General features: G+C 42.3%; 1 protein-coding gene across 1 annotated transcript in view; it reads left to right on the top strand.

The window, feature by feature from the left end:
- Window positions 1–279: 279 nt before the first annotated feature.
- RYR2 (ryanodine receptor 2) overlaps window positions 280–22,959 on the top strand; it is a 697,632-nt gene continuing 674,952 nt past the window's right edge. The window contains exon 1 of the mRNA XM_039529228.1: window positions 280–618. Coding sequence (XP_039385162.1) covers window positions 571–618 — 48 coding nt within the window. The 5' untranslated portion in view covers window positions 280–570. The remainder of the gene's footprint in view (window positions 619–22,959) is intronic.

Raw genomic sequence — 22,959 nt, 5'->3', positions numbered from 1 at the left:
CCACTATTTCTGGGTGCTTCAGTTTTGGGTGTGCATCTTGAGACAGGCCGGGCCTAATTTTTCAGGGGCTCCTCAATGGAGCTGTGGGTTTTCAGCACCCGTGCAAATCAGGTCCCGGGGGGGGGTCCCACGTGGGGCACCCACAATTAGTGGCCATTTGAAACCGCTGCCCACCGTCTGTAGCACAGCCCCGCTGCCCAGTGCGGTACACCAGCAGTGTGACACTGTCTGTGGGGCCGGGTGTGTAGCCACAGTCTATCTGTCGAGTAGCCAGTAAGGGGCGCTGGGCCGCAGGTTTGCTTTGCAGAGGGAGCCGGCTGCGGATCACCTGCAGCAGCGGGGGAGCCGAGCAGCTCCGCCCTCCCTCCCCCCCAGTGAATCACATCGCTCCTCTTCCAGGCACGGGCACGGAGGAGATTGGGCAGCGCCGTCAACCTGCTGCAGGGAGCGAGCGAGCGAGCCCGGCACAGCGGGGCTGGGGCTGCGGGCTCCGGGGCGCTCCCACTTCCCCTAGTCCGGCGCGGGGCCGCGCCTGAGCATCTCCCTCAGCTGCAGCCCCGCGGGGGAGCCATGGCCGAAGGGGGCGAGGGCGAGGACGAGATTCAGTTCCTGCGAACTGTAAGCACCGCGCGCTGCTTTTCCTCCTCCCGGGGGGCCGGAGCGTGGGGGGCAGCAGAGCTGGCCTGGCCCGGCCCGGCCCGGGGGCTGTGGGGCTCCCCGGGCCGGGCAGAGTGCGGCTTGCGCCGCTTTGAGGGGGCTCCGTGAACCCTGCCTGTGCGGGGGAGCCGGTGCCCTGCGCGCGTGGGGAGGGAGGGGAAGAGCCTGGCATGCCCGGGGCTGGGAGCGACTAGGGGGAGCTTGTGTCCTGCGCTGCAGGCGTCTGAGGATGGGAGGGGGGCGCTTGTGGTGATGGGGAAGCCCCCTCCCCGGGGGGAGCTGAGGGAGGGGGCTGGGAGAGTCTTGCCAGGAATTCCTCTTCAGCCCCATTTCTCGCCCGCTCTCCCAGGCGCGCGCACACGCCGCGCCTCCCGCGGTGTCGGGGGGTGTGCGTGGGGCAGCCGGGGGCTCGCTCCGGCCAGCCGCGGCCCGTGTTGCGAGGCGGCTGGAAGGAGAGAAGTGTTGGGGCTGGGGTGGGGGGCTGGCACGGTGCCTGCGTGGGAATGCAGCCATGGCGCTCAGCGGTGCGTTAGCAATGCAGTGACAATTAAAAGTAATGTGCGCGGTGGCTTTGGTTGCTCCTGGATTGACCCCGAGGCAGGGCAAGCTATTGCTAGCGGGCAATTGGAGAATGAGTGGTACCAGGCAAGGCAGCATCACAGGCTCAGCAGCAACACCAATTCCCCCTAAGTATCTTTCAGCGCTCCCCTTCCACCCTCCGACTTGTTCTGTACACTGCAGATACTAACCAAGCAGCAGTGCTCAGCCTCAAAGCTACAACTGTAGTGCCTATTGCAAAAACAAAATGAAAAACCAACTAAAACAAAAACACCGCCTGCCCACAAAAAAACCCCCAACAACCGCAGGCATTATCATCACTGAAGGTGGATTAGTACTTACATCTTTTTACAGACATATTTTTTTTCTTCTTTTGCTTTTTAAATGTAGTACATTTTAAAGTGCCCAAGCATTTCTTCCCTCAGTTTGGTTCTGTATTAGGAGTGCTGATTATGCTCATTTTGGACTATTTCTCATCAAGCACTGCCTTTATTCACCTCCTGCATCATCTCCCAAGTGCTATTTATACACAAAGTCTCAGCAAGTTTTACAAACAGGTGTTTTTGAATATTGCTATACACAAATATGTAGGTAGTTTTGAGAGCGGTGTAGATTTTGAGTGTGTGCAGACATTGAAACGGTATGGTGGAGCTTAAACTTCATTTTTCTTTTTATTTAGTACAGTCACATTTTGTGATAAGTAATGAGAAAAAGGTGTGTGAAAAAAAGGTGAAACAACTCACGTAGATGGTTTATGGCAGAGCATGTTTGTATCATTTTGCAGCATTGTGGAGGCTGGTTTGGATAATTCTTATTACATTGTCTGCTTCAAACTGGATTCATTAAAAGAATAATCTATTCTAAATATTTTTTGAATCCATCAAAATATCCAGTCTTGCTGAGAGTACAATTGTTATGCAACGTTGAAAATGGGAATACAAAACTGTCAACTTTTTTCTTGTTAATATTATGTGGCACATACTGCAGTCCTGGCAAAGAGATTTTATTTTGCTTTTCACCTTTCTCTGAAAGAAGATATGGCTTCACAATTTGTGAGAGTTTGGTTGTTGTTTCCTAGTGCTAAAATTGATACAAATATTTTGGAAGAGTTGTGCACTTACAGGTTTACTGTAGGTTTAAATGTTAAGTTTAGCTCATGGAGGTGTTGTTATCTGAAATGCTTAATGGGGAATCTGAAGCAATGTGCATGCTAATGTCACACTGTGTACATATAGGGTAATGTTAAAACTACAGACCCTGACAGCAGCAGCTCAGTATGTAAAAGAACACTTCTGATAATGGGTGTCCTGCTGGCAATAAGGAGGCAATCCTATCCTGGGATTATCCTTTAAAAATCCTTAGAATATTGGTCTGGTTATAAAATGACCTTGAAGAAGGTGGCAAATTGGAGCAGTGGGAAGTTTTTTGATGTAGGGATTTAGACATGCAGGAAAAAAGGGCCTTAGACATTTCCTTTATTTGTGAAGTTTTGAATTTCCAATCTAAAATTGTTTCTATATGGTGACCTGCCTTATTCCTCAATCTACCCCTTTCCCTCCCCTGTACACCTGCGCTGGGAACATTTGTTTGAAAAGAGATGGAAAACTAACTTGTTTTTTAAAGATTAAACAACTTTCACCCTAATGTAGTCTTAGTTAATTGTTTGAAATTTTGGACTAACCTCCCAGGGCTCAATATTTCATGTGTAATACTTTCTACATGGCATCGATAAAATATTTAGTTTGCAAACTGAATATTTCCTGATAATGAATACAATTTGGGTGTCTTTATTTTTAATCAGTTAGTTATCCCTAGGGCTAGAGGGGTGAATTAATGGCTTAGTAGATAAAACATACCATGAAGGACCTATTCTGTGACCCTGGGTAAAATGCTTTCCTGTGTTCAGGTAATTCCATAGTGGATAATAATCTATAAATCCCACTACACTTCAGGTAGCATTCTTTGTACACTGCTGTATACAATACTGCTGCACTTTTAAAAGTCATTATTTTAGATGAAATTGGAAAGGTTCTGCAGCATCAATGAAGTTTTGCATTGGAATGTCAGCATCATATGTTAGACATTTTATATTTAAAGAGAGAAAATTTGGGTTTATTCTTTACAAGTACATTTTTCTCATTGATTTTTTAAAAAAATATTTGTTTACATTTAACTAGTAAATTGAGTTTGTGTGTGTCCCCTATATTGAGCGATATTTTTGTGTTCCTTTTCTCTCCAGTCTTTCCTACTTTGTCTAATCTCCCTGTTTTTCTTTGTTTGTTTGCTACCTCTTCTTTGGACAAGATGGCTGCATGCACGGCTCTCTGCAAAACTGCTGCTGTTGTGGATTCTTGATTCCATTTGCAACAAGTCTGATACATCCCATTTAGAGAGGAGGATGTAACCTTTTATTGCCTTGAGTCTCTGGAAGAGCAATGCTAAAATTGCTTTAGAATCCTTGAGACATGGAGTAGAATGCTGCTTCTGTATCATTAGGCTAGTCCTCAGGGAAATGTTTTTTAGCCCTATGAATTTCACACCTCAGCATGGACAGTGTTCAAACTCATAACTTTATTACCAAATGGAATATTAAACAATCTTATATTAGATATATAATTTTCTGCCAGAAACAATCTCCTCTTTTCTGGCTCCCCCACATCAAATGAATGCATGTGAGTGGGAGGGACTCAGGGGGAGCTTGTGTCCTGCATGGATTTGATGGGGTGGGTGGAGAGCCCCCTTCTGTATTAATCCTTTTTAATGTTAAGAAACAAAGGAGCATGCATAGGACAAAATAAACATCCACGTGTCAGTCTTTACATTCAAGAATATAAACTGTTTGTAGCTCATAACATTTAGAAATAACATGAAATTCTTTACCAGGATGTATAATTTGTCTGAAATAAAAGCAATTCAGACATCCAGGTAAGAAGAACAGGAAATCTTTTCATCTAAACAATCAGACTGCTTCCATAATACATATGTGAAAAGGCTGATCTTCCTGGTACAAACTTGGACTAGAGTTGCCAGTTTTGGTTAGACGTTTTCCTGGAGGTTTTATCACATGACAAGCTTTAATTAAAGATTAATCTTTAATTCCTGGAGACTCTCTAAAACCATCATAGGAAAGACCTATGGAACAGGGCTATAAACTATCAATGGAACTAAACTAATCTTAAACTTTCAAGAAGGCGGTAGGTAATGGTATCCTTTGTATTGGATAAAGATGCTTTCAGGTTTTCCAACAGCATCACCTCCTGAATTTGATTTAACCTGTGATGTAAACTAAGTTTGGAAGCAACCATATGTCTAAAGTATGGGGTAATTATGTTGTAATTTAAATGTTTCCGAGGAGCCTCTCCAAACACAGTAGAGATGACTGGTGGTATATCGAGTTCTGTAGCATTTTTTAAAGTTTGAGCTAGGTTCTTCTTTCAGATGTTTGTAACGGGACACAATTACAACACATGGAAACTAAACCAGCAGTGTTGCAACCCCTCACCAGGCTGAAAGGCAGCTAAGCTCAATATGCTTGTAATAACGGTGATACCTAAAAGAAAAAGTTAACAACCTGAGCAACTCTCCTTTCTCGAGATGTAATGGAATCATCTCTTTGGAGAATCGCAGGGTTATGAACTTAGGGAGGGCATTTGTGCCACAATGTTTAAGCTTTAACATCTCTTTTCCTTCCAAGCACATGCCCGGGGTGGATAATGGCATAGCGGATGCCCTGTCTTGGTTTTAGTTCAACAGAGGGCGGGGGGCTTGTACCAGGAGCTAGCGATGAACTTGAGTTTGAGCATATCAGGTTGGTGGTGGCATGCAGATCCTTGGCTCTGGGCACATGGCTCAGCTATGAAGAAAGTTGTAAAAAGTTCTTCCAAGTTCAGGGTCTGGAGTGCTGGTCACCTGTACGGCCCATCAGGAAGGGGCAGGTGTTGCAGTACGTGGCACTGGCAGCTCAGTTGTAGGAGTCCTCGACGATCCTTGCATAGTGCAAGGGGCAACTGAGTTCATTTGTGAGGATGGGGGTTCACCTATCAAACTTGGTGGGGGTGTCATGTTTTGGGCTGCTATACAAAAGGCTATTGGAAGATATCTGGGAACCCGACTGGGTTGTGGGGGAGGCAGCCAAGGTAATTGCTGGCATCTCCTTGTGGTGGATGTCTAGTGCAAGTACTCCATGGGGAAGGCATCCAGTGACCAGATAAATGGCCTGGTAAAGGACTTAAAAAGGAGGTGCTGGTTAAAGGAGTGGAATGGTGGGGGGTTTGGGGCTCCTGTGGTAGGAACAGCAATGAGCCAACCCCCCTTTCTTATATCCCACCTTATAGCTACGAGTGGGAGGTGGATGGTAAGGTTCTGGAAATGGATTTTCTGGAGGGACCGGGATGGAAAAATGAGGGGGAGATGTTGGAAGTCCCCTGGGTAATTACAGAATAAATAGAGAGTTACCTGCATTGTACACGTTTATCTGCCGGGTAGTACCAGACGTCTAATAATAAAGTTGCGACCTGATTAAATCCATATCAAGTGTCTCCTGTCCTTCTTACTGTAAAGCTGGTCAGTGGAATCTGTGTGTTCCACTCAGTGTTCCACTCTTTACTTAGCCTTTCTTCATTTTGTTGAAAGGGTAATTAGCAATTAAGTAGTATGTTTGTCTTTTTAAAAAAATTAATCTGTTCCTTCTAATTTCCCACCTGAATTTATAGTTCTCCAGTATAGCTCTCAATCTGCCAGTGCCAAAATGTGCCATAGGTCCTTAAAATGTGTGACGCGGATGCAAAATCGGAGATACAGTTTAAAAAGTATTTCAACCGGAAGCATGACATGATGCAGGATTCACTTTTTAAGCATGAATAAAGTTCTTTATTACTTTACTGTCAAAATTTAACAATTTGTAACATCATGACAGTGAGAGACCACTAGTTTTTATATGGGAGGGATTTAAGTTTGAGTCTAAAAGAGTGCCATGCCCAGTAACATATGAGAGATACAGTACCATGTATTTCAAAATCACATTGGCCTCTATTCAGGAAACCATTCCTTTCCAGGACAGCAATTAAATGAGATTTAAAGTGAAGCACATGCTTAAGTTATGTGCTGAAGTGCTGTCCTGAATTGAGATCTTTCACAGTTAACACTGTGGAAATACAGGGAAGATAAACAACAGGAGCTGATGAGATCTTCAAGATCTTGTCTTCATGTAAATTGTTACAGATAATAAAAAGGAAAATAAACATAAGCTGAATTTATTCTAAAGCGTATCCTAGAGTGGAAAGCAATAGTACTGAATTATTTTTCTATAGTGCTTTTCATATACCAGGTATCTTCAAGTGGCTTATGATAATGAGTTAGATTCTGGTCGTTGCAGTGACCATGTATAAAAACAAAGCCACATATATACACTCAGCAAACCTTTTAAAAACAGCCTTGGGAGTTTGAACCAGTTTTACTGAGAGAGTACATTGACCAGAACGCTCTTGTCAATTTTTAAAAGGTACCATTTATGACTCTCAATATGTGACTACTGGATATTCACTGGAGACTGATACGAAGGACCACAGGTCAGCATCTCATAAAAGGAATGGCATGGCTAGCATTCCTCCTCCTGATACTTCACTGCAGTGTCAGCACTGAATATGAGCTCAAATTCTGATTTGGAATAGAGCTGAATGGACTATATGTAGTGAACAACTTATCCAACAAATTTAGCCCTCTTTTGTTTGTGAACTATATGCAAAAAATACCTTGATTTTTTTTTACAAATTGGTTCAAGTATTTGAACACTTGATGTGAACATTGGAGTTTTCTTACTGGACCATACCAGTGATCTATCTAGTCCACTGCCCTATTTGTCAGAGTTGCCTTTATTAGCTGCTTTAAAGAGAGATTCAAGAAAGTTGCTTTCCAATTCTCATCAGTTAGTTGACTAATGTCCTGAAGCATGAGGATTTCTGTTCCTTTTAAAATAAAAATATATTTTAAAATCTGCCATTAATGGAATTTATTGTTGGATCAAGGGCTTGGGTGGGGCTGCGCACAGGAGTTAAAGCTCTAGGATTTAAAAGAACTCTACTAACTTGTAAATTAGTCAGTTTCAAAATATGAGTTTAATGTAGTTTCAGTGTTACATCTGCTTCTGAGTTCCCCTGCCAAATTTTGTGGTTTTACAGTAACCTATCATGTTTTTAAAAAGTTGGTTTTCTCACCCCTGTTGCTATATGAAAGGTATACACAAAGGTCCTGATTCAGAAAAGCACTTAAGGTGCTTTTTTCCATAAGGATTAGATTTAAGCGTATGCTTAAGTGCTTTTATGAATCAGGATCAAAGAGGGGAAACATTGAAAATGACTCTTCACAAAGTGATGTCAAATATACAAGTTAAATAAACTGAAAAATACAGATTTTCTTCTATAATTTTTCAGTTACAGGTGTTACTTGTTACAATAGTAGGTTAAACTGTGTCAGGCAGGAAATGTAAGTTTATGGTGTCCCTTTCAAATTACATCTAAAATATTGCTTAAATTTCCTGAATTGATTAAGTCATTTGGGATTTGGTTTTGTGAGGGGTGTGTGAGTGTCGTGTGGGGGCGGGGAGGGGAATGGCATCTTTGCAATCACTCAAAACTGGACTTTGTTACAATTTCTAATAAAAATGGAGTGACTCAAATTAGATTTTTTTGTCCATTGTTTCAATAGTGTTAACGATTGAACAGTTTTCGCTAAACTTTAAAATGAATTCATCCTAATGAAATACGTGAGAGGAGTTCAGATTTGTCTTGGTGTAGCTGGTGATGAAACAAGTTGGTAGTGTTCTTCCTGCACTGTGTGCAATTGTGCCTCTCTAAATTTTACTTTGCTGATTTGCACGCAAAACCAGCCGTCTCTCTCTACTTCACTCAGCAAATATTTAATAGCAGATGCAATAATGAGGTCTCATATTATGAAGATCCATTAACTTCCACAAAAATACACCATGGTATATTTATTAGTCTATTATGAGGTATTGACATGAATCTTTAACACTAACCTACACTATGAACAAAATACACCTTGTGATATGGTGTCAGTGCTTTTAATGTTTGTTTTGCTTACTAATTTGTAAAATACATTAATTTGCAGTGGGTCTTACAGTCAGCATGAGTTAGTGAGGTCCTATTATATGTATCAACAGTAAAATTCTGGTTCAATTGACGTCAGTGGCAAAACTCTCATTGACTTCAGTAGAGCCAGGATTTCAACCTAACACTCTTGTTTGCAGGCAGAATGCCTAGAAATGTGCTCATAGTACTTACTGTTCTGTAAATATAATCTCAATTCTGGCAAATCCAATAAGCACACCATGGAAAGACCCCAAATCTGCCAATATGGATTGATGAGATTTCTTTTATGGCTTATCTGATGAATCCCTTAGTGCAGCAGTTCTGGGAAAATTAAGCTGTGTATGTTTCCTGAGATGGATTTCCCTTTCACTGGTAAAGTGGAAGTAAAACCAGAGCAATTTTATTTGTTTTGAATAAGTTAAGGGGTTGATCCTGTACCATCAAAGTCAATGGGAATTTTGCTGTTGACTACAATGGAAGCAGGATCAGACCCTTAAATCTTGTCTGGAGGTAATAAATAACTTTTTGGGCTGATATTTTCCAGACGTGGTTTCTGTGCAGAGGATGATGTTTTTAAGCATGAGGAAAAAGGTTCAGCTCCCCTTTTCAGAATGAGTGGAATGGAAATAAAAAATCACAAGTATTGGAGCAGGGCCACCCAGAGCGAGGGGCAAGTTGCCCCAGGTCCTGCAGGGGCCCCCATGAAAGTTTTTCGGGGCCCCTGGAGCTGGGTCCTTCACTCGCTCCGGAAAACTCTCGCGGGGCCCGGGCCCCCGGAGCATCTTCCGCGGCAATTTGGCAGTGGGGGGTCCTTCCGCTCCGGGACCCGCCGCTGAAGTGTTGAAGACCCCAGACCCCCTGAATCCTCTGGGCAGCCCTGTATTGGAGTGGTTCAGCCATGATTTGGTTTCCTTGTACCTCCTGTACTGATGCAGCTGTGCTGCTGTAAGATCTCTCATGTAGCTGCTGTTTGCCAATGTGTGAGGGCTCTCCTGTCAATATAATTAAACCACCCCCAATGAGCGCTGGTCGCTCTGTTGGCAGGGGAAGCTCTCCTGCCAACATAGTGCTGTGCACTCTGTCACTTATGCTGGCAAAACTTATGGTGCTCAGGGGTGTGTTTTTTCACACCCCTGAGCGACATAAGTTTTGCTGACATAAGTGGTATTGTAGACATGGCCTTGGGGTCTACTTTTTGAGGAACAGAATAGGGTGGAAAGAAAAGAGAGGCACTGACACTACTAATTTTCTTATATTTTTGGGGTGGAGGTAGGAGTGGGGAGCTGTACAAGGAAATTAGCTCATAGCTGATCTTTTAAAAGTACTCACCAGGGCAAGGGCTTTTCTACACTACAAAGTTAATTGATGTAAGGTAGCTTATGTCGACTTAACTATGGAGGCATACATGCTACAATGCTCCTTCTGCTGCTCTAACTCACCTGCTACCCCGACCTAATAAAACCACTTGGACGAGATGCATAGTGCTTAGGACAATGTAGTTAGTGACACAGTCTCAGTGTAGACACTGTGTTGCTTGCATTGACCTATGTGGCCTCCAGAAGGTGTCACGGTGTCCACCGTGACCGCTCTGGTCACCGTTTTGAACTCGTCTGCCTTGTAGCCAGGTACAGACGTGTTTCTCCCCTTTTAAAGCCCCAAGAAGCTTTGAAATTGCTCTCTCTGTTTGCTCAAGTGGAGGACTAACATAATTACTGCCCAGCTGACCATGCCGGCTCCATGCAGCAAATGCACTCCTGTCTGGAGTGCACCGGAGGCAGTGGATCTCCTGGGTGTGTGGGGAGAGGAGGCTGTGCAATCACAGCTCTGCTCCAGCCACAGGAACTTTGATATCTGTGGCCAGATTGCTCTAGGCATGGAGAAGAAGGGCTATTACAGGGGCACGTGGCAGTGCTGTGTAAAAAATCAAGGAGCTGAGGCAGGTATACCAGAAGGCAAGGTAGACAAATAGTCGCTCTAGTGTGGAGCCATAGACATGCTGCTTCTAAAAGGAGCTGCACACCATCATCAGTGACGACTCCACCTCCACTGCCAAGAGCCCCATGGCTACTTCGGGGGTGACTGGAGTCCCTAGCCACTGGAGTGAACCCTGAGGATGACATGCTGATGAGGAAGTGGAGGCAGAAGAGGATGGGGGGCAGGCAACAGGGAGATCTGATGGTGTGGGGAGCCAGGACCTCCTTTTGACTCCAGAGCAGTCTAGCCACTCCCAGCAGTCCAGCTGTACTGAGCCTAATGCAGGGGAAGGAACCTCTGGTAAGTATTCAGTTTGCGTCAATACTGCAGGGACATGTCTGCTCATGTACTGCCTTTTTTTTCATCAGGGTAGAAGAGGTAGTGAAATAACCAATACAGGTACAGTTGCTATTTGCTTCTCATTCCCCCGTACAGCTAGGCAAAGGGGGCCCTGCAGAAAAGTTTGTTTATGCACACTGGGATGTCCAGTGAATCCTCCATAGAGATCTCTAGGAAACTTTCTTGGAGGTAATCTGCAATCCTCTGCTGAAGGTTTCTTGGGAAGGCTGTCTTGTTTCTTCCTCCACAGTAGGGCACTTTCCCGTGCCACTTGACAATTACTTCGGCAGGCACTATTGCAGCACACAGGCTAGCAGCATATGGACCCAGTCTGCAGCCACGTGAATGCAGAAGGTGCTCCTTTGCAGTCTTGGTTACCCTCAGGAGTGTGATACTAGCTACAATCACCACCGCCCCTGGAAAACGGTGCTAGTATTCAGTACAATAACCCAGGGCAATCCCCCTCCTTGTCCCAACTCATCCCCAGTGCCAGTATTTAGTACAATAGCCCTATGCGCTTGTACTGATAACCCAGTGCTACCCTCGCCCCCAGCTCCGATTTGTCCCAATTCATCCCTTCCCCTCCCCGCCCCATGGGCCATACTCACCACAGCTGAGGCTGCCACTGTGCTGTATGACTTCCAAGAGAAAGTGAGAAAGTTGTTCTTGTAACTTGTTTGGATCCAGTGGTGTAAGTGCACTGACAATAAGACCTCTGTCCATTGTTTCTTTAGCAGCTGCAGATGTGGCCTTGAAGGTCTCTTCATGCACACTGGCAGAGCAGCTTAGCTAAATAAGGAGAAGAAAGAAGAGGTCTAAGGAAGACTTGTTCCAGGAGGTGCTGCAATCCTCTGGTGCGTCAGATTGCGAGCAATCAGTGAGGAAATGTGGAGGGATACAGAGGAAAAGAAGCAGGGCCAGGGACAGATGATAACATTGCTCAGGGAACAAGCAGACATGTTGTGGTCTCTGATTGAATTTCAGGCTGAACACATCCATGCTCGCCTCCTCCTGTAGCCCATAGAGAACTGCATTTCAGGACCTCCCGATGTTCCTCCCCCATTCCACGTATCCTCTGTGGCTGCAGCAGTACCCCAGGCACTCCACCCCTTTGGAGGTTATGCACAATGACAGCAGGACAGACACTCTGCTGTGAGAGCCTCATTGGCATATGTGCTTGAGAATTCAGTGTCCCTTTCCCTTTAAAGATACTTTTCCCTGTGTGTATGACATGTACCTCAGCATGACATTGGTATGTTTGGATGAGTGTGGAATAAAAACCATAAATTGTTAGGGACCTCAAGAGATCATCTAGTCCAACCCCCTGCTCAAAGTGGGACCAATCCCTAAATGGCCCCCTCAAGGATTGAACTCACAACGCTGGGTTTAACAGGTCAATGCTCAAACCACTGAGCTATTTCTCCCCATCCATTTGCCAACATATGGTAACTGCTACTAACATTCACAGACAGTAACAATAGGTTCATTTGCATTGCTATAGTAGTGTACACAGCAGTCATTACAAGGTTTGTACTATGGTGCAAAAAAACCAATGTCAGACTCAACACATTACAGCAACACTCATTACTGTGGTTCCTCGTTAAAATGCTCCTTCAAAGCCTTTCTGAGCTGAATAGCTCCCCTCTGATAGCCCTGGTATCTAGCTGCTCAAAATCAGGAGACAACCATTCAATTTTCACGCGCCAGCCCCGGGGAAACGTCTTTGCTTCACAGATACTATGACGTACACAGAAGCAGCCGGGGATATTGTCGTCCCTGAGGTCTAGCCTGCTGAGGAGACAGCACCAGTGACCCTTCGTGGCCAAAGACACATTCAGCAGTCATTCTGCACCTGCTGAGCCAGTCATGAGCCATGGGAGCAAAGGGTAGGCTGTGTCTCCCAGGATCACTGTTGGCATTTCCACATCCCCAGTGGTAATCCTCTGGTCTAGAAAGAAATCCCCTGCTTGCAACTTTCTGTACAGGTCTGTGTTCCTAAAGATGTGTGCATCATGCACCTTCCCTAACCAGCCCATATAGATATTGGTGAAATGACCATGGTGATTTACCAATGCTTGCAGTGCCATAGAAAAGTAGCACTTCCTGTTGATATACTCCATCGCAAGGTGGTCTGGGGCCAAAATAGGGATATGCCTGCCATCTATTGCCACACCACAGTTAGGGAACCCCATTGCTGCAAAGCCATCCACTATTTCGTGTACATTGCCCAGAGTCACAGTCCTCTGTCCCTGTACACATGCATCACAGCAACCCCCCTGGTTGATTTCCCAACTCCAAACTGATTTTCCACTGATTGGTAGCAGTCTGGTGTTGTCAGATTCCATGCTGCGATTACCACTCACTTCTCCACTGCCAGTGCAGCTCTCATTTTGGAGGGTAGGGGTGAGCTCCGCATACAGTTCCAGGAAGGTGGCTTTGCACATCTGAAAGTTCTGCAGCCCAGACCTGCATAATGATGCAATCCCACCACTCAGTGCTTGTTTCTCAAGCCCAGAACTGACGGTACACCATGTGCAGCTGCTCCGTGAATGCTAACAGCAGTCTTGAATTGTTTCCATGGCACGCAGCAAGACAGACACCAAGGCATCGTCATCAGACTCGTAGCTCATAAAATACTGCAGGATCAGGTGTGTTGTGTTCATAATGCTCACCACAATACTGGAGAGCAGTGAAGGACAGAGATAGTGGGCATGTGGGTTATAGAGGGCTGTTGAAAAGTGGTACAAAATAGGAAGCCCATAGAATGAGGGGATGGAGAAAACTGCAACTGGGATGCTGAAACTGCCCCCAGGAGGCATTGCAAACCCTTCCCAAAACCCCCTGTGGCAGATGGTGGTGAGGTGCATAGTGGGATAGCTACCCGTGGTGCACTGTTCTCTGTGTTGATGCAAGAGCTGCTACTGTGGATGCACTCCACTGACACAAGGAGCTTAGTGTGGATATGCAACAGCGGTTTAATTACAGCGGTGGCTGTACGTCAACCTAACTTAAGTTGCCCAAACTGAAATATTTACAGTAATTTAAATTAATTGCCCTTAAAATTGCCATCATAACAAAATAGAGTTATTGCAGTATTCTCTACCTGTAGGGAATACCACAGTGATGATATCAAGAACACAAGTGGAACATTTTTATGGGAAGTCACTGTCTGTGTGTCTTAACAGAAAAAAATGATACGTACCCCAAAAAATAGTGTATGCCAACAGTGATTCAAAGCATCTTTGGTAGTAGTGTAATTTTATATATTTGTTTTATAAAACCATTAATAATCTTGAATGCCTGTACATTGATGATTGTAGAATAATTCATTTATTTTGATACCTCTTGCTTTTCCTTATGTTAGAGAGAAAAGGTGGGTGAGGTGTTGTCGTTTTCACTATTATATAATGGTGTTATTTCTTCTTGGGTAAAGTAAAAAGATTTTTCAAATATGCTGCTAATGTGAGAGAGCTTAAGGATGTGGTTCTTTCATATGATTGCAATGCCTATATGATAGAATGTTGTTAATTCACACTAAGACTGAGGCATCAATTGTGAATTGGAGACTTGAATGGCAGTGCTGGTTGTTCAGCCTCTCTCAAAATCAGGGCACTTTTTAGTGCCTAACTATGCATTTAAGTTCATAATTTTTGGCACCAAAACTTGAAAGAAGCAAAGAGTAACAAGGATAATACAGTACATTCTGCAGTGCATCTGTTTATTTTGACAATTATAGATTTTCTTTTAATTTAATAAACTGTAGTAGATTTTTATAAAGCTAAAAAAGTCTTAGTAATATTAGATCTCAACACAGCATCTACTATCCAATGAAAATTTAATGAAAAGTGGGAGGAGACTTCCAGTTTTGTGATGTGAATTAGTGTTTGCTAAAGCCAGTGGTTACTACAGTGTAGGGTGACCAGATGTTACAGTCATGGACAGTCTAAACAAAATCTTGGGACAAATGGTGTACTCTGGTCGGGACGCGGGACAAACTCCTCTAAATTGGGACAGTCCCGATTTTATTGGAACATCTGGTCACCCTACTACAATGTAACATTTAAAATATTGTAATTACTTCCTGTTATAAGTATGGAGATACTGCAATATTTTAGATACCACAGTGTGATAACTCTTGGTAAATGCTGACATTATAAAGGTGACCACTCAAGAAATGTGTATTAGTGAGTTTCTGATGTGTAGAATATTTTTTTGTAGTATCATGGCACAACTTTGTGTTCATATTCTAAACACTGTGAGGCCATGGAAAGCGGTAAGTGGTCAGGTCATTACAGACACTTCTGTTTTCATTATAGTTCAGCTTTTCAGAAGACATCACATTAATGGATGCAGCACAAAAGCATGGGCCCTATCCTTCACTCGTCTAATGTCAGAAAAGGACGCAAAATTGGTCAGATCTTGACCATCAGAATTATTGCAGGAGAACAAAGTTGGGAGAGGTGGTTCACCCCCCCTCTCTGACTCAATTGAAGCCCCTCCAGAGGATTCATTGTGAAGTCTGGGCTCTGTGTATAATGAGGGCATCCATGCTTGGGTGAAACCCTTCCCTCCGGTGATCTGACTGTGCGAAACTGCATAAGTTGGCATTAACTTCTGTGTGAATTTAACAGTGGGTTTGCCAGGGGATAATGCTGGCCAACGACCTGATATGCATGTTTAATGTAGAAGAATGGAAGAAATTGGAAAGGTGTACAAAGAATAATACCAGACTATGAATGGACTATGTAACCAACATGATAAACACTGGATTGATATGATCCTCAATATCTATGAACACCATGGCAGTATTAATAAACATTAGCATAAAACTGAGAATAATTCATGGATTTGTGTGCTGCATGTTCATGTCCTGGTTAAAAATCAACATGATAGTGCAACTGGAAAGAACAGGCTGGACACAAGATAATCAAACCTCTTTATATGGGCATGAGGAATTTGTCTCTGAAGCAGTACCAGATAAGGTGCTCAGTTACTATGGTGTTAGGGGCCATTTAAATACCTAGATAAATGAATGCGTCCTCTTGGTCATACAGCAATCCTCAGGACGTTGCAGTTTTTTTTTCTTTGCAGCTTGTTTTTATTTATAGGAAGAAGAATAAAGATGGCCGTAAATGATGTGACTTAATATTTATTGTATGAATAAATTATCTAAATATGTATCTATAGTAAAGTGACCTTGTGCATGGACCTAAACCATTCTTATATGCATTTACTTACCAATTAATCTTGTGGAATGTATCAAAAAGACTGAACACACTCCCCTCTGTTGGAGCAGCAGATAAATACTGTAATTTGCTATATCTGATCCAGGCTTTAATGTGCAATAGGGATGAGAGACACAAAAAATATTCCTATCAGCATCATAAGTAGTACAATAACCGTTAATCTCAGAAACTGGGATTCAAGTTATTTTAAGGTCACATATTAAATAAATCTTAGCTTAATCTTTGTCCCTAATTGACATTTTCCACAGTCAAGATATTGCTAGTGATGTGGCACACGCTGGTCCATCTACTAGCTCTCCAAAAGACATGCTGTATAACCACAATATTTCAAAGAAGAGCTGAAGTTACACACCATATGATTAACTAGCAAATAGTACAGTGAGAGAGATCTAGCACTATTAATACAAAGCCTGATGGAGAACAAAGAACCTGCCAGTTACACCATGAGACATGTTATTGCCAGGAAATTAAAAGTAGCACATAGTGGCATTCATAGAGTGTGCCTGTTTAAACGCAAGATCCAGAGTACACCACTCTGTGCTCATGAGAAGCCCAGAATTGGAACAGTAAGGATAACATGAATCAGAGTTGAGGTGCATTTATACACAGGTGTGTGGAAGTCTGCATAACCCCTTCCCACACTATTCTTGTCTTTAGCTAGCATGGTTAATCCTTGGAAATGCTTGTGAGCAATACATTGATGTAAAATGGGAGGGAAAAGTTGCTGTTAAATCTAGCACTTGAATTTACTTCATATGATTGGTGGCCATACTGGCAGAAACTGAAAATTCCCTAAATACTGTAGGCATTCACCCAGTACAGTGTAATAGCTCTGAAAAACAGTCTACTGAATTAATCGTTTGCTAACTAAATGGGTCTGAGTCGGTCTTAACATGTTAGATAATCCATTGTGTTAGGCATCTCAGCTTTACTAACTCCCTAATCACTTTTTAAATCTGAGCCAGTGAATCTTATGCATTTTCAAAAAGTTATTATGTATTATATGCAGACCCATTACAGATTATTTGGTAAATAAGTAGAAACAGCCTAAAGGTTGAAAAGAGAAAAGGCTGTAAATCAAGTTGTCAACACAGGTGGTTCTTTATAGTATATATTGAATAAATAGTCTTTTTTTTTTTAAATTAAAAACAAAAAAAAAAAAAACCTGTCAACCTGTTTGTAATTAATATTAGGAGTCTGACAAAAAGAAAACAGTTTCAACATCTAGAGCTAATGCCTTTTCACTTGTACATACCTCTAATATAACTCCTGTAATTTTTTCTTTAGTATGGGAGTGATGCTGCAAACCTTTACTCACAGAAGTAGCCCTGTTTAATTCAATAGACAACTGCAGTGTGGTGTCCTTGAGGCTACACCTGCATGCCCAATTCACCATTCTAATGGTGAATGGTGCCCCATTCAGGAAGGACATTATATTTGTACTGTGAGATCTGTGCTAGCTTCCAGTTCATTTCTAGGTGCTCTTCAGGGTGTTTGGCTTTCATCCATTGAACCCTAAATGATTTAGTTCCTGGCTACCTGAGAGATTGCCTCTTCCTGTGAGTTGGTACAGTCATTGAGATAAGATGAGGTGCTCATCTTAGGTTTGGTTTACAGTAGGAAATTAGGTCAGTATAACTACGTCACTCAGGGATGTGAAAAAAACCACACCCCTTAGTGGCACAGAACTATACCCCTTTGTAGACACTGCTGAGTCAATGGGAGAATTCTCCCGTCAATATAGCTACAGCCTCTGAGAGGTGGTACTCACTGTGCCGATGGGAGAAGCCCTCCTGTAGGTGTAGGTAGCATCTTCACTGAAGCGCTACAGGGGCACATCTACATCAGAGCAGTTGTGCTGCTGCAGTGTTTTAAGTATAGGCCTGCCCTTAGAGTTCCCTGGTTTGGGTCTGATCCTGCACCCATTAAAGTCGATGGAAAAACTCCCATTGACTTTAATGGCACAGGATCAAGCCCTTAAATGGGCTGGTGCCTGGGCATTTTCAGTGAGGGGGCTTTATATAAGAGATTGATATTATTAAATTTGGAATGACCTTTTCCTGCACTGCCCTCCATGTGTTGGTCCGATAGAGCTTGAGTCTCCAGAGCATGCTGCAAAGCTGATCAGTTTCCCCCAGCTCTTCAGAAGGGAGATGGTTGGAGGGGGTATGTGGTCTTACGGGGATGCTTGTTGATAGTCTTGATTATGCGTAATCCTGGTGGATTAATTTGGGTAATAAAGAGTCTTTAATTTCTTATTGATTCATTTTGTAAGATTGTTAACATTTTGTTTGTTTTTGTGCCTGGAACGTAGTGGTAAACAGCACACTTAAACATTTGAAATAATTGCATAAATAAAGATTACTCATACAAGTAAGGATATGTGGGACCAGGTGTAAGAATTCTGTGGAGTTGTTGAAACAGTAATGTGGTATGCAAATTGAAATGCTTAACAGAGCAATCAGCTATACATGATTGAACTGCAGACTTCAAACAATACAATTATTTGGGTGGAAATCTGATTCTTCTCTGCACTAGTTATAAGAAACCTAAATCATACAGATTTTATAATATAAATCTGAAGAGGCATTTGAAAAGTGTGAGTTAATTTTATGGATGAACTCAAATCTGTGCTTATCCTTGGACTCAAAGTACTTTTTGGAGTTTGGTAGCAGTTTGGTTCTATCTCTTCCCTTTGTAAATCGATTAGAAGATTCAGTACGAAAAAAACTCCAATGGCATTCAGCAAGGTTTCTTGCTCATTGGGCTTATCTACACTGACAATTTGCAGTGCTGTAACTTTCTTGCTCAGGGGTGTGAAAAAACACCCCCCCTGAGCGCAGCAAGTTTCAGTGCTGTAAAGCGCCAGTATAAACAGCACGCCAGTGCTGTGAGCAAGCCGCGCTCCCAGTGCTGGTAGCTATCGCCCTCATGGAGGTGGGTTTTTTAAAGCACTGGGAGAGCTCTCTCCCAATGCTCTACTGCAACCACACAAGCCATATTAAAGCACTTCTGCGGCAATAAAAAAATATTACATCCTGTAGACTGGGAGTGGGATAGATTACTGAATTCCTTCCCCACAAACAGAAGTCTCTATCGTGCTTTGAATAGGCTATTTGCTAGTTAATGTGTGTCAGGTCAATTTTTTCTAGTCCTGTTTCCTTAACCTCCACTCTCCCTCTCCACCTTCTCTATGGAAAAGAGATAGTGAGTACCCACTGCACACTTAGGTAGTCCCAAGGAGCACTGAATTTTAATTCAGAGGCAGGTGGGCCCCAGTGGGGTGCAGAGAGACACTGTGTCCTACCAGGTGAACTTTCCCTTCTTCTGGAATGGTGTAGTATGCCTCCTGGCCTTTTCCTGAATGAAAAGTTGGCTTGGGGTGGAAAGTGTAGGGGGGCATCAGAAGTTTAGGCAAAAGTGGAGGTAGATAAATGATATCTTTGGAGAGGAAGGAGAAAAATGGGTAGGTGGCATGGGGAGAATCAGATTGTATAGTGTATACTTAAAATATTTAAAAATTAATGTATGTATACTTTGAGTAAACCACATATGAATTTAGGAATTGAATGGTTTATTGGCAGAGAGGGCTGTTTTGTTTTAGATTGACATTCTAACATCAACTCTAATCCACTGAAATGTCTATGCATATGTCACTTCAAGATATAGTGTCAATCTGCAAAGTTGGCATTTTTTTTAATTGAGCACATTATAGCAAAGTACCTTTTGGTTTATCAGAGAATATGAATTATTCTTTTTTGTTCTGAAATCCTGGTTGAAGCCTGGCTTGTGGTTTTGCGGCCTGCTAGGAATTCCACTGAAGTCAATGCAAAGTCTGTCCGTTGGCTTCAATGGAAATTGAATAAGGTTCTTTAAGATAAATTTATTTGTAAGTCTTGACTGATGGAATCATTGAGTATTTCAATGGTCACAAAGCCACCATGCACCATTAAGGGTGTCAATTAGTCTATTGTTAGTATATCCATGTAGTAGTAGTCCAGAATATCTAACACTTTTATTGGATTTCCTCTTTCCAATTAACTCCTTATGAGTCCATTAGTGAAGCAAAGTTGGACATTAATTTTCTTTATTCTCTGAATTATTTGTGTCTCTTATGCTACAATGTCTTTGTGTTTCATGTGGTAGTTCTAGAACTTTTAAGAAAAACACAGGTAAAAATCTTCACTCCCAAACTAAGAGCCACATTCAGTAGTTTCCCCTCATACTGGGTAAATTCACCTCGCTGCAGAGGGCTAACACAAAGCTTTATGAACAATTTGTGCTGGCCCTCTCCATAGGAATGAAGTTCACCCACTCTGAGAACTTCTTAAGTTAGAAGTATCAGTGTTCCTAAAACTCTAATCCTGTAAAGTAATCCAATTAATACTGTAGGTTAGAAATTGTTAGAACTTGGAAGGTTGATTTATTTTCTGCGTATGGCATTCACATTCTTGTTTACATAGGAAAGCCATGCTGTACTTTTTGATTTACTTATGGAGTAAATAAACATGGATCGATATAAACAATCAATAAAGCAGAGTGTTTATTTAGGTGGCAAGTGTAGGAGTTTGAAAGTTAATAAAATGACGTATCTTTATGTACATGTGTGATTTCTTATTGGTGAGTGGCTTTTTTATGATGATTTATCTGTTACAGAATTACAGTTTGACAATTGGAACCACATCTAGAGCTTGGGAAGCGCATGTTACCGTAGTAAGTTCTTATTAAAAAGTTATGGCTAGATGAGGGGTAGGCAACTTATGGCACGCATGCCGAAGGTGGCATGCGAGCTGATTTTCAGTGGCACTTACACTGCCTGGGTCCTGGCCACCGGTCTGGGGGGCTCTGCATTTTAATTTAATTTTAAATGAAGCTTCTTAAACATTTTAAAAATCTTATTTACTTTACATACAACAATAGTTTAGTTATATATTCTAGACTTATAGAAAGAGAACTTCTAAAAATGTTAAAATGTATTACTGGCACAGAAAACCTTAAATTAGAGTGAATAAATGAAGACTCAGCACACCACTTCTGAAAGGTTGCTGACCTCTGGGTTAGATATTAGCAGCTGTATTGTTTCACAATGATTTATTTTATTGGGGGAGGAGTGGGAGAACGAACAGCTGTGAGGCTGGATTTATAGCAGCATCATACTCCTTGAAATAGAATCATCTGCCACAAAAAACCATCAAATGCCTTTGGAAATTTCTAGTTGGATCTGTTTCTTACTGAGAAGAGATAATTTAACAAAAATGTAGAAGACAGGCAGGTTTATGTAACGTGTTGAATATATTGTAGGGCAATATTTCATATAGCAAAAGGCTAGGAAAAAATATTGATGATACACCTCTACCCCGATATAATGCGACCCGACATAACACGAATTTGGATATAACACAGTAAAGCAGCGCTCGGGGGTGGGGGGGAAAGAGGAGGAGGCTGTGCACTCCAGCAGATCAAAGTAAGTTCGATATAACGCGGTTTCACCTATAACACGATAAGATTTTTTGGCTCCTGTGAACAGTGTTATATCGGGGTAGAGGTGAACCATGTAATTGTTGGCCATAGGCCTGTAACAAATTCTGTTTTACAAAGTCATAGTGCACATTGGTTGCAATTAAAACACTGGCTCTTCATCTCATAGCTTAAATTCTACCAGCAGTCCTAACTGAAATTAATTGATTGTAGTTGTCATATGCCAGCAATGCCCCTCTGCTATGTACATTGGCCAAACTGGACAGTCTCTAAGGAAAAGGATAAATGGACACAAATCAGACATTAGGAATGGCAATATACAAAAACCTGTAGGAGAACACTTCAACCTCCCTGGCCACACAATAGCAGATTTTAAGGTGGCCATCCTACAGCAAAAAAACTTTAGGACCAGACTTCAAAGAGAAACTGCTGAGCTCCAGTTCATCTGCAAATTTAACACCATCAGCTCAGGACTAAACAAAGACTGTGAATGGCTTTCATTTACAGAACCAGTTTCTCCTCCCTTGGTTTTCACACCTCAGCTGCTGGAACAGGGCCTCATCCTCCCTGATTGATCTAACCTCGTTATCTCTAGCTTGCTTCTTGCTTGCTTTTATATACACCTGCCCCTGGAAATTTCCACTGCTTGCATCCGAAGAAGTGGGTATTCACCCATGAAAGCTCATGCTGCAAAATGTCTGTTAGTCTATAAGGTGCCACAGGATTCTTTGCTGCTTCTACAGAACCAGACTAACACGGCTACCCCTCTGATACTTGATTGTAGTTTAATATCTAGTCAAACAAGCTACTCTGTATCCACTAAGCATTACATATGACTCAGTTTGATGGACTGTGACTTTGAGAGATTTAGGGTACAGCTTTATTTACTTATGAATTGGAGGTGATCCTTCAAAGGAATTTAAAGCTGCCCTTGATTATAACACACACATCCTCTTGCCAATTAGAGCTGCAAACCATCTAGGGCCCAGTGTGGTCACTGAGGATGCTAAGGTTCTGATCCTGTTCCCACTTAATTGTGGTACTCCCACAGACTTTAACAGAGGCATAACCAGGCCCTAAAAGTACAAAGCACTGAATGTTGTACTGCAGCTATCTACAATGAATTTAGCCTAAATGCATACAACAGGAGAGGCCCATTTTCCGTACTATTGGTGCATTAACCTTTACAAATATTAATATTTACCCTGAGCAAGCAGCTAAAAAGATAGTCCTCAGCTTTGCACAGTTAGTTTCAAAGACCTATACTGCACTGCTAAAGGTTTCTTTAAAAAATCTTTAAGTTATTTCTTGGATGCTTGAACTTGCCACACAGTACTTGGGTCTTAATAGACTGCCGGTGTAAGATTATGTAGCACACCCCTTCGGATAATTGTTCTCTTTTTTTGGGAAGGAAGAAGAATTGCTGTGATCCTAGGAATCTCCCCGAAGAACTGCATTGTCTCTATTTGTATGCTGAAATACTGTTCTTCTGTAAGAACATCTGTTTTAATTTTATATTTTGAAAATGGCCCAAATAATTTGTATCATGTTATCTGCGCCATCCACAGGGTACCCCAGTTACCATTAACTGGGACAGAGGT

Source organism: Mauremys reevesii, linkage group 3 (assembly GCF_016161935.1).
Source record: "Mauremys reevesii isolate NIE-2019 linkage group 3, ASM1616193v1, whole genome shotgun sequence".
Taxonomy (NCBI): Eukaryota; Metazoa; Chordata; order Testudines; family Geoemydidae; genus Mauremys; species Mauremys reevesii.
The sequence above is the reverse complement of the archived record's forward strand: the minus strand, read 5'-3'. Positions and strand labels throughout refer to the sequence as shown.